Source organism: Bubalus kerabau, chromosome 6 (assembly GCF_029407905.1).
Source record: "Bubalus kerabau isolate K-KA32 ecotype Philippines breed swamp buffalo chromosome 6, PCC_UOA_SB_1v2, whole genome shotgun sequence".
NCBI lineage: Eukaryota > Metazoa > Chordata > Mammalia > Artiodactyla > Bovidae > Bubalus > Bubalus kerabau.
Genome location: NC_073629.1, coordinates 71,013,125 through 71,024,924, shown reverse-complemented (window position 1 = coordinate 71,024,924; position 11,800 = coordinate 71,013,125). Strand labels below are relative to the sequence as shown.

At 35.8% G+C, this 11,800-nt stretch overlaps 1 protein-coding gene across 1 annotated transcript in view; it reads left to right on the top strand.

Annotated features, from left to right (window-relative positions):
* Nucleotides 1-1,697: 1,697 nt before the first annotated feature.
* The window catches only part of TNNI3K (TNNI3 interacting kinase), a 326,898-nt gene continuing 316,795 nt past the window's right edge, over nt 1,698-11,800 (top strand). The window contains exons 1-2 of the mRNA XM_055585475.1: nt 1,698-1,737; nt 2,341-2,449. Of these exons, the coding sequence (XP_055441450.1) occupies nt 1,698-1,737; nt 2,341-2,449 (149 nt within the window). The remainder of the gene's footprint in view (nt 1,738-2,340; nt 2,450-11,800) is intronic.

Genomic DNA, 11,800 nt, shown 5'->3' with positions numbered 1-11,800 from the left:
CGTCCTCAAGAAGGTCAAAAGCCCTGGCTCCCATCCCTGTCCCTCTCGATTCATGGTATGAAAACCATGGAAATCTGAGAGACGGGAACTTGTACATTGCATTCCAAGGTGTAGCTCTGGGAGATTGCCAGCCTCTTTAAAAAGACTATCTAGTTTGGTCTTCAGGACTTCAGGACGGGACTGAATGCTTGGTGACCAGAACCAAGCATTTAGGAAGTCAGGTGCCTAGGCCAGTGAGCCTGAGAAGAGCATGTCTGGGGAAAGGAAGGACTTTCTGACCTAAAGGGATGGGCATCACACAAGTGCTGAAAGCTGGTATAGCTGAAGTCCTCAAACAAGGAAAATGCAGAGTGCGTGGATGAAGTAATCAGAGGCCACCACAGTGTAGCAGACATCAGTGGCCCTGGCAGCATATACTGAGACAGGAGAAATCAGAATTATATCCAGGGGAGGACAGAGGTTAGATACCGACTTCTCTAACTGTATCTGATCAGTATAGAGACTGTCCCTCTGGAACTTAGATTACCTTTGCTGAGAAAAAGTTGTGGGAAATGATTAATTTGTCTAAGCAGTTGCTTCAAAAAGAAGAAGTTATTTGAACACTCAATTTTAATAAATAGGAAATTGAAAGTATAGCCTCTAAAGGAGGATTTCAAGATCGACGTGTGTGTATTCTAGGTATAATTACATTATCCAAAAGAAATATATAGTTGAAAATCTCTGGGTTTCCCATTTATTCTCCATCATACCCTGAGTTCATTTATATCAATAGAAATATGCATGTACAAAGAGAAAAGCCGCTGTGAAGTGTAATATCTAACTTGGACTTTAGAATCATATAGACTCAGAATTTATTTCAGATTCCTCTACCTGCTAGCAAATCTGGATTTTCTCATCTATAAGATGAGAATACTATACACCTTGCAGGATTGTATAAGGTATAAATGACAAAATGCATATAAAACACTTAGACTAGTGTCTGGCATGCTAAGCTTTCCATCTTATTATCTGTAATCTTATTGTTCTTGTCATTGTTATTTTATGAATTGCTATTTGTAGAAATCACTGTCTTAGATCCTTATCTGTGACTCATGGTCAATATAATCAACAAGTGGTATAAATTAATCATGGTCTATGTTGAGAATTTCTTCCTAGAAAAATAATTTTGTAGCTCTGCTTTAGGCCAAATTCACATTCATTTCTATTAGTAGCATGCCATAGGATGTTGATTTCCATTATTTATATTCTATCAAGACGAATTCTATCACAAGTCACCATTTTCCAACAATCTTTACTTTGGCTTAGGAGAAAATGATCCTGAAAGATGATCTAGGTAGTTTTAATAGCTCTTTCTGAACCTCAGATGTAACAGAATGACTTTCTAGATTAAAAGAAATGCCCATCAAGGTACATATGGATAGATAATCAATGGATGGAGGCAAATAATCATATGGAAACATTTACTCTTTATCTTTGCTATAGTTCTTTTAAATAGACTGATTAATTCCTTTCATGATTTCACCCTTGAAACCACAAACTATTTAGTTCTTTGTAATTGTTCATGACATTCCATTTGGCAGTCAGCTTATTTTTAGCCAGACTATCAAAGTATTTTTCAACTGGACTGTCACTGCACTTGAACTTGGAATCTTGCAACCTCAGGAACTGCACTGGGGAAAAGAAGAAACTTCTAACAAATGGGAAATTATAAATCCAGACCAACGCAAACTTGTACTGGTAATTATTCCTATATCTTTAAATGTAATATAATTCAGTAGGTATTATATATAGTTAACATTTCGCTGGAATATCTGCTAATTTTTGCAAGAGGACAAGACAAAATTTATGCAAAAGTGTTAAGATTATCTGAACTCAAATTATTTTTTCTCTGAAAGATCTTTAGAAAAAAAACAAAATTTCTTATAATACTATAGTGTTTTAGTTCCTAGGTATAATGCTATAGAAAAAAATTTGGAATGCTGTTGAATATAGGGATTTTAGGATTACATCTTAAGTATCTAGTACTTAAAACCTAAAAACTCTTGTCTAGCAACTAGAGATTGCTATAATTATAATGCAATAAAATCAAATGAAATAAGTCAAATATATTCTTCTATATAAATATATTATCCAGTATTGAATGGGTTTTTAATTACTACAATTCTATATGATTGCCTTTTAAATATAAACATCTGCATTTTAAACCCAATCAGTAATTTAAATTAAGTATTGTTTAATTCAGAGTAAGAACAGAGTTTTAATCACTTGTATGTTATGAGCTGTGTCTACATTTTGCAAAGCACAGCTATGAATCAGTCCCTTTTTGTTTTTCTTTACTAGATGAATGGAAGAAGAAAGTCAGTGAATCTTATGTTATTGTAATAGAAAGATTAGAAGATGATCTGCAGATCAAAGAAAAAGAACTTACAGAACTGAGGCATATATTTGGGTAAAGTTGTCAGAGTTATTATTTCTATGTATGTGTCTTCATTGTTGATCTAGTTTTTACCTATACCTATGTTTAAAAATGCAACTCACGTAACCTTCAACATTAACCTTAGAATATAAGGTTATATTCTAACCTTTCATATAGCCCCTGACCATTCATATAGTCCCTAAAATACAAATATCTTGCCTCCTTAAAATATGCCTTGCCTCTTCCCATCACTTAAGTTTAAGAGAGAGGAACCTGAAGGTTAGCCTTTGAAAACAAACTGTTGCTGATCTGAATAATCTCTAGAATTAGATCACTCTTATAAGCCATGCCATCAACAAACACTAAGACTTCTCTTCTCAAATGGTGATGGAATACTGGCCACATTTTTCTTTTTGGACTACCGGAGAACTCCAGATTTATCAAACCCTTTGGTCCCTTGACATTGAAAGGCTGTCTCTTAATGAAACTGAGTATCGCTCTGCCCTTGAACAATCATATAACAATGTGTAATATTGGCTTCAGGCTTTCACTGGGTTTTGTTCCATGATAACAAGATAAAAATAATCTGGCATAGTGTCACAACCTTGTAAGACACAAAATGTTCAGAAAAGAGGGGCAGAGCCCTTATACACACTAGCAACCTTCTGGAGAAATTGAATGTGGCATTGAGAAACAATATATTTTGGAGAGTCAATTTGAGTTAGCTGCCTGACTGAGGAAAAGTTCCATGAAGGCCAATTAGCCATGTTCACTTATAGTTGTGTTAATCATATAATACTTTTATAACAAAGAACTCTATCCATTTTACTTGGAAAATAAAGGTAATAAAGCAACGACCAAATGACATATTTTTAAGAAAAATTTAAGATACAGTAAACATACAAAGCTCACATAACTGGCAAATAAAACTACCCATGTATAATATAGTTGATATAAAATTGTCAGTGGTTTAATAAGGCCTTCACAAGTATTCAGTTTATAGTTTGGGAAATAGTTAATTCTCTATGTTATTTAGCCCAAAATGATTAAATCCATTTTGACACTTTGATGAGATACCCTGGGATGGCTTTTGCAAGTATTATCACATACGGTCTTACGGGAAAACATTTGAAATTCCTATAGAGATGTGACTGACACTGTGGTACAACAGATTTATGCATACATATTAATTTTGTTGGAAAAAAGCTATGAATATAGAACTTAATCATAAGTCCTCTAGTTCTTATTGACTCAGATAAATATGCTGAATAAGATGTGATTAAATTGGAGATTTTCCTCAACTTTATTTGTCATTTTTTTTTTAATTTGGGAAGTATTATGCAAATATGTCAAGGCTAATTTAAACAGACATATCCATCTAAGGATTAAGCTTGAAATGTACTTTTTCTCTCAAATCATATCAACAATAAGTAGCTGTTTCTACAGGTCCTGTTTTGGCCTACTTTTCTCCTCTATTTCTACTATATGTGATGAATGTGACCTCCTTTTTGCAGATTAGTATTGTAGGGGGCATAGGTGAAAGACAGGAATCAGTGTAACTTATAGTTCAGAATTTATTGTGCCAGCTATATTCAAGGTGATATTCCAGATACATCAAATATGAACCATTCATTATTAAATCATCACCATGACCCTGTGTGATAGGAAATATTCATTCTGGTGGATAATAAACTAAGGAGTAGAGACGATGGATCTTGTCAAGATCATTTGGTCAAGTATTGGAACTATGATTTGTAGCAAGGTCCACCCAGCTCCATAGAGAGAGCTTTTCCTACCACATCCTGATTCTTGTTCCAGGAGTTCACAATCTTGTTGAGGGGAAACACATATATAGATATCTCACAGAAGACAGTCTATGACAAGCACAAAGTGGAAGGAAAAACAGAACAGTTTCCAAATATAAAAAATATGAAGTTTGATGTCTTTATTATTCATTGGTTTTTATAAAGCATTCCAGATAAAAGGCAGAGTTAAGTAAGTATATGTAGGCAAGAATGGATGAGTACCATGGAAAGTCTACTACAACCAAGAAAACTTTATGTCTTGGCCATCTTCTCTAAGTAGAGTAAAAAAGCTGTTTTTTTTTTTTACTGTGTTTAGCTGTTTCAGTCAGCATTTACAAGCAATGTATCCTTGGTTATATTGCTTTATCTCCTTGAGCCTCATTTACACTGTAAAATGTAATTACAGCCTCACAAGACTTTAAAAAATGATGTCAAATTATGAATACAGGGCCTAATGCACAGTATGCATTGAATAATTGGAGGTATTGATTATCATGATTAATTGGATAAATAAGGGCAGTTTGAAAGACTGAACACCTTATTGACAAGTAGGAGTAAATTTGACAAGTTTATTCAAAGTTAAAGAGTGATAAAATTAGGATAAAGTGTTTTTTACATCAAGAAGACATCTTCAAAAATAAAAATGTAAAATGTTGAAACAATTCAAAATAGTGCCAAAATCTGATATATAACTTTTAAAGCTTGCGATCAAGAGGGATTAGAACATTTTTCGGACTAGAGTATTAGAAAGTTCATCGAAATGGATGTCAAAGATGGTAGGGCATTTTGAGGAAAGGAAGATTGGTAGCCTGGTGCTGAAGCTGTTAAAGAAGCTGTAGAAATGTCCCATTATCCAGAAGTAATAATAAGGCTGAGGCCAGGATTACCCACAGCCTAGAATTATGTCTCTCCAAGGGCTAAGGACCTCCCACAGTTTTCTAACAAAAATTTTAGATTCCATCATTCTATCCCATATCAAGTGAATCAGAATCTCTGGGGCTGATTTCCAGAGACCTGAACTTTTAACAAGCTCTCCCAGGTAATACCTTTGCATACGAAAAATGATACTTCAGCTAAGGTTTGGAAACGACACTTCTAGAAAAATATCTAAGTTGCACTGAGAACTCTGCTTTCTGTGATATTGATAAAGGGATGAGGTACATGAAAACAGAAAGCAAGGCAACTAGTATGGTCTATAGAGAGACAAGGAAGCAAACAAACAAACAAAACATGAGTCCTCTGCTCTGCTATCAAGGCAAACAGCATCAGAGGGAGAGAAAGTCAATCCTGCCTAAGGCAAAGTTCTGAGATTTTTTTTCTTTTCTCTAGAATAAAATGATAGATGACAAGCAAAGAAAAAAATGGAGTATTGAGAATATATTATAAATTGTCTTACCCATTGGCTCACACACCAAAATTTTAAAAGTAATTAAGTTTAAGCAGAATTACATGGACAGAGGAGCCTGACGGGCTGCAGCCCATGGGATTGCAAAGAGTCAGACACAAATGAGTGACTGACAGCAAATATTGTATGAGATCATATTTAATTGAGCATCTAGGACATTTTAGCTGTTAAATCTTAGACTCTTTCTCATTTTGATTCATGCTTTATGTAATGTAAGGAGTGCTTCAGTGATGGACAACTCTGTTATGCTGCTTGACATCAGGCTTCCTCTGAACAGGCAGATGGCAGGAAAACTATCAAGTACCTAAAATGAATCATTTAATACTAGAGTCATAGATGAAGGATCACTAGTGCAAACATAAGTTTGTCTGGTGTTTTTTTGTTTTGTTTTTGCAGTTTTTTGGTTGTTTTCATTTGTTGAAGTTTCTTTATAGCAACTAATCCCATTCATTAAAAGAGACTTTCTGCCTCATAAAGCAAGAATTCAGTTCAGTTACTGACTTATGTCACATCAAATATACAATCTCCAGTATAGCTTTCACTCACAACATAATACAAAGCAATATAAGTGCTAAACTTAAAAAAGACAAAAAGAGCTAAAAGATGATTGATTATGCTAATTTATAGCAGCTTTGCAAAGGGAACTTGATATGGGAAAGAAGAGGAATGGAAATTGAATGTTCCTTCATCTTCCATAATAAAGTTGCATTTACTCTTAATATTGAACATTTCTTAAGATAATAGATGAGAGACTGGAAAAGATGAGTAAATAGAGAAGCAGAAGAAGGAAAGACTAAAGTGGTACCCTGAAGTACATTGTGTGGTTATTTCCTCCTCTGCACCATTTCTGTTCTTTGTGTTTATCAATATAATAACACTTACTACTTGGTGTTATCAATTTACAGGTCTGTCTATTAACTGGTATTAATATATATGTTCACTAAAGACAGCTTCTTTGTGTATTCAGCTTTATCTATAGTTGTATTTATTTGTAATACCTATTTGTATATCACTTGAAAACAAATTGACAGTTTAATGCCTACCATTTGTCAGGCATGCACCTAGGTATTTTAAAGACTCTTGAGAGTCCCTTGGACTGCAAGGAGATTCAACCAGTCCATCCTAAAGGAGATCAGCCCTGGGTGTTCTTTGGAAGGAATGATGCTAAAGCTGAAACTCCAGTACTTTGGCCACCTCATGTGAAGAGTTGACTCATTGGAAAAGACTCTGATGCTGGGAGGGATTGGGGGCAGGAGGAGAAGGGGACGACAGAGGATGAGATGTCTGGATGGCATCATCAACTCGATGGATGTGAGTTTGAGTGAACTCCAGGAGTTGGTGATGAACAGGGAGGCCTGGCATGCTGCAATTCATGGGGTCGCAAAGAGTCAGACACGACTGAGCAACTGAACTGAACTGAACTCATATAATTGTAATTGTATACATGTAAGGTGCTTTGAGCACCGTAACTGTCACATGGACAACACTCAAAAATGTTAGTTAAAAACTAATCATCATTATTTATGTTCACATCTTTCTGGGTTATGTATTGCACTTACCATTTTATAACTGAAGAAAATGAGGCTAATCAAGTGAAACTGGCTTGAACCAGGTTACACATAGTTCTCTCTAACTTAGTACCTTACTCACTTTCACTACCTTTCCCTCTTTTTCCCTCCCTCTGTTCTTCTCTCCCATCCCATACTGGAGGGAAAATAAATATGGATAATATTATATTTGAAAACTTTTCACCTTCACAATGCCACTGTACAGTTTTGCTATGTCCTGTGTATTAGTACTGTCGCTACATGTGGTAGCGGAGGAATATAATTTACAATCCCACTCCCACCCCTTGGTGATACATGGACTTCTTCCACGATCTTTGTAAACCACTTATAAGTTGGCTTTCCACATGCAACTTTTGAAGGACTTCCAATTTAATTGTTTTGTTTCAACGTTTTTAAGTCTTTAGAAATTTTAGAACTATGTTTTTCTGATTTCATCATCAAGCCTACTTTTTACCTGCTTAATCTGTAATATATCTATAAAGAGATCCCCAAAGAAGTTATAATTTTTCAGTGCTATCACTTTTCAACATAATCAGAAGAACCCTATTTTTTTTCTCATTTTTAACCTTATTTTGACATTGAATAGATACACTTTGGTCAATAGTGTATTAACACTTTGAAATTGTGAACTGTCTCACTTTGAAATTGATTAGGTTTACTAAATAAAAATAGTCAAAAGTTTATCCCATGAGAAAGCAGTTGCAATGTTAAGAGGAATTTAAAAAAAAAAAAGGAAAGAGAAAAATAATGAAGGCATTTTCTGAGTTGTATCTTCCTGCTTCTTTTCTTCCTGAAAAGTTCCTCTAGGCCCAGCTGCAGTCCACCATACTTATCCAACAAATGAAATATCCCCCCTAAATCTACTTTTTCAGAACTATAAACAATTATGAAATTTAGCTGTTATAAAATGAATAGCTCCAGAAACAATACAGGCTGATCTTGCCTAAAAAGAGTGAAATTCTCTATCAGGGCGCTAAGTAGAGTGTTGAGGGAGGAAATTGCATCTTAATAAAATTGAGTGAAAGATTATTTGGTATGTTTGGTGAGTGCATTGTGTTAATTAACAATGAAACAGAAAACAAACAACAAACAAACAAAAAGATCGCAAACCAAAAAGCAGAGAATTCACACTATCCCAAGACTGTTTACCTCACTATATACTTTCTTGCTTGTCTACATAAAACTTAGTGGGGTTTCCTGGTGGCTCAGATGGTAAAGAATCTGCTCACAATGCAGGAGACCCGGGTTCAATACCTGAGTCAGGAAAATCCCCTGGAGAAGGGAATGGCAACCCACTCCAATATTCTTGCCTGGAGAATTCCATGAACAGACGAGCCTGGTGGGCTACAGTCCATGGAGTTGCAAAGAGTTGGACAGGACTGAACAACTAACACTACTACTACTAAGTAAAACTTGTTATGAATAATAGTTTTACAGGAATATTGTGCAAAAACACTCAAGCAGCTTGATCTCAAACTCTCACTCACTCTCTCTCTCTCTGCCTCTTTCTCTTTACTTCGTACTTCACTCAGTTTTACTGGCTTTCTCCATTTTATCCTCCTTCCGATCTTCCCTCCCATCACATGCTACCTTCTTCTTCCCTTTCTACTTTCCTATCCCTCTTCTCAAATGCAAAGCAAAATAATAAAAAGGTTAAAATAATTAATACCAATAGTCTCAACACTCTAGTAAAAATAATTATTATAGCACTAGTACTTACAAAAGTCTTAAAAGATCTAACTCATTTAAACCTCAAAATAACCCTATGAGGTAAGAATTCTTATTATATCCATTTTATTTTCCTTAACTACTTTCATTTCACTTCAGTTGCTCAATCATGTCCAACTCTTTGTGACCCCATGGACTTCAGCATGCCAGGCTTCTCTGTGCATCATAAACTCCCAGAGATTGCTCAAACTAATGTCCATCAAGGTCGTGATGCCATACAACCATTTCATCCTCTGTCATCCCTTTATCCTTCTGCACTAAATCTTTCCCAGCATCAGGGTATTTTCCAATGAGTCAGTTCTTAGTTCTTCTCATCAGGTGGCCAAGTATTGGAGCTTCAGCTTCACATCAGTCCTTCCAATGAACACCCAGGACTGATCTCCTTTAGGATGGACTGGTTGGATCTCCTTGCAGTCCAAGGACCTCTCAAGAGTCTTCTCCAACACCATAGTTCAAAAGCATCAATTCTTAGGCATTCAGCCTTTTATATGGTTCAACTGTCACATCCATATATGATACTGGAAAAACCACAGCTTTGACCTTATGGACCTTAGTTGGCAAGTAATGTCTCTGCTTTTTAATATGCTGTCTAAGTTGCTCATAACTTTTCTTTCAAGGAGCAAGTGTCTTTTAATTTCATGGTTGAGGTCACCATCTGCAGTAATTGTGGAATCCAAGAAAATAAAGTCTGCCACTGTTTCCTCATCTATTTGCCATGAAGTGATGGGACCAGATGCCATGATCTTTGTTTTTTGAGCGTTGAGTTTTAAGCCAACTTTTTCACTCTCCTCTTTCACCATACAAAAGGCTCTTTAATTCCTCTTCGCTTTCTGCCATAAGGGTGGTGTCATCTGCATATCTGAGGTGATTGATATTTCTCCCAGTGATTTTGATTCCAGCTTGTGCTTCATTCAGCCCAGCATTTTGCATGATGTAGTCTCATATAAGTTAAATAAGCCAGGTGACAATATTTAGCCTTGACATACTTCTTTTCCAATTTCGACCAGTCTTTTGTCCCATGTCCAGTTCTAACTGTTGCTTCTTGACCTGCATATTTCTCAGGAGACAGGTAAGATGGTCTGGTATTCCCATCTCTTTAAGAATTTTCCACAGTTTGTTGCGATCCACAAAGTCAAAGGCTTTGGCATAGTCAATAAAGCAGAAGTAGATGTTTTTCTGGAACTTTCTTGCTTTTTCTGTGATCCAACGGATGTTGGCAATTTGATCTCTTGTTCCTCTGCCTTTTCTAAATCCAGCTTGAACATCTGGAATTTCACTGTTCATGTACTGTTGAAGCCTTGCTTGGGGAATTTTGAGCATTACTTTGTTAGCATGTGAGAGGAGTGCAATTATGCAGTAGTTTGAACCTTCTTTGGCATTGCCTTTTTTTGGGACTGGAATGAAAACACCTTTTCCAGTCCTATGGCCACTGCTGAGTTTTCCAAATTTGCTGGCATATTGAGTGCAGCAGTTTCATAGCATCATCTTTTAGGATATGAAATAGCTCAGCTGGAATTCCATCAACTCCACTAGCTTTGTTCATAGTGATGCTTCCTAAGGCCCACTTAACTTTGCATTCCAGGATGTCTGGCCCTAGGTGAATGATGACACCATTGTGGTTATCTAGTTCATGAAGATCTTTTTTGTATAGCTCTTCTGTGTATTCTTGCCACCTCTTCTTAATATCTTCTGCTTCTGTTAGGTCCATACCATTCTGTCCTTTTTTTTTTTTTTTCTTTGATATCATTTAGCTCCAGGAATACAGTAACATGTCAAAAACTCTTTACAACCTCATGAACTTTACAGTCCATGGAATTCTCTAGGCCAGAATCCTGGAGTGTGTAGCCATTCCCTTCTCCAGAGATTCTTCCCAACCCAGGGATCAAACCCAGGTCTCCCGCATTGCAGGCAGATTCTTTACCAGCTGAACCACTAAGGAAGCCCAAGAATACTGGAGTGGGTAGGTGATCCCTTCTCCAGCAGATCTTCCCAACCCAGGAATCAAACCAGGGTATCCTGCATTACAGTCAGATTCTTTACCAGCGGAGCTACCAGGGAATCCCCAACTCTTCTTTATCTACCACCGTATCTCAATAATTTTTTAATGTATAAATGAAAGAATGAATATGCTTCATAGTGTTAGTTTGCAAACTTGATCTGGGAGATACTGGAGAAATACGTTTATGTGTATTTCTTGGATATACATCCTGGGAATAGGTCTTATTGATGACTTTTCTGTTTTTATTAGGGTTTTTTGGGTGGGTGGGTATCAGCAGCATCTTTTAAAAACTACACAAGAAGTTACAACCAGCCGTTTGAAACCTAAATGATCAATTTTGGAAACTAGATGGCCCATAACAAAATTTGGCCTTCTTTCTACCTTCTTTGCCTTTACCTACATTTCAGCCAATGAATTAATTTAAGAAATGTATCTACCTATCTTTAGATTTTGCCTTTGCCAAGTGTTCAAATGTTAAATTTTAATAAGTTTCCATTTGTGATCATGTCACATATTTCCTTGAAAGGATGGGATCATGAGAAGAAGTTTAATTGGATCACAAAACTACTACTTTTCAGGATAAAAGATAAAGGCTAAGGAAAGAGTTCATTATGTTACAACAAAGAAAGTAACCTTTGGACACAAAACAACCATTTTTAATGATTAAGGACAGAATTTATTATTAGAAGTATATTCATAATAGTGACTTCATTTTAATTAGGAACTTCATTCATGCCCCAGCAAGCATTGTGAACTTATTAGGATATGTTAAGTTACAGTATGGCATGGCAGGTGATGAAAAATGTAAGGGAGAATTAAAAAATAAATTGAGCTTAGAATATTAGAATATGTAAGTGATATTCATTTGGCAGCAAATTT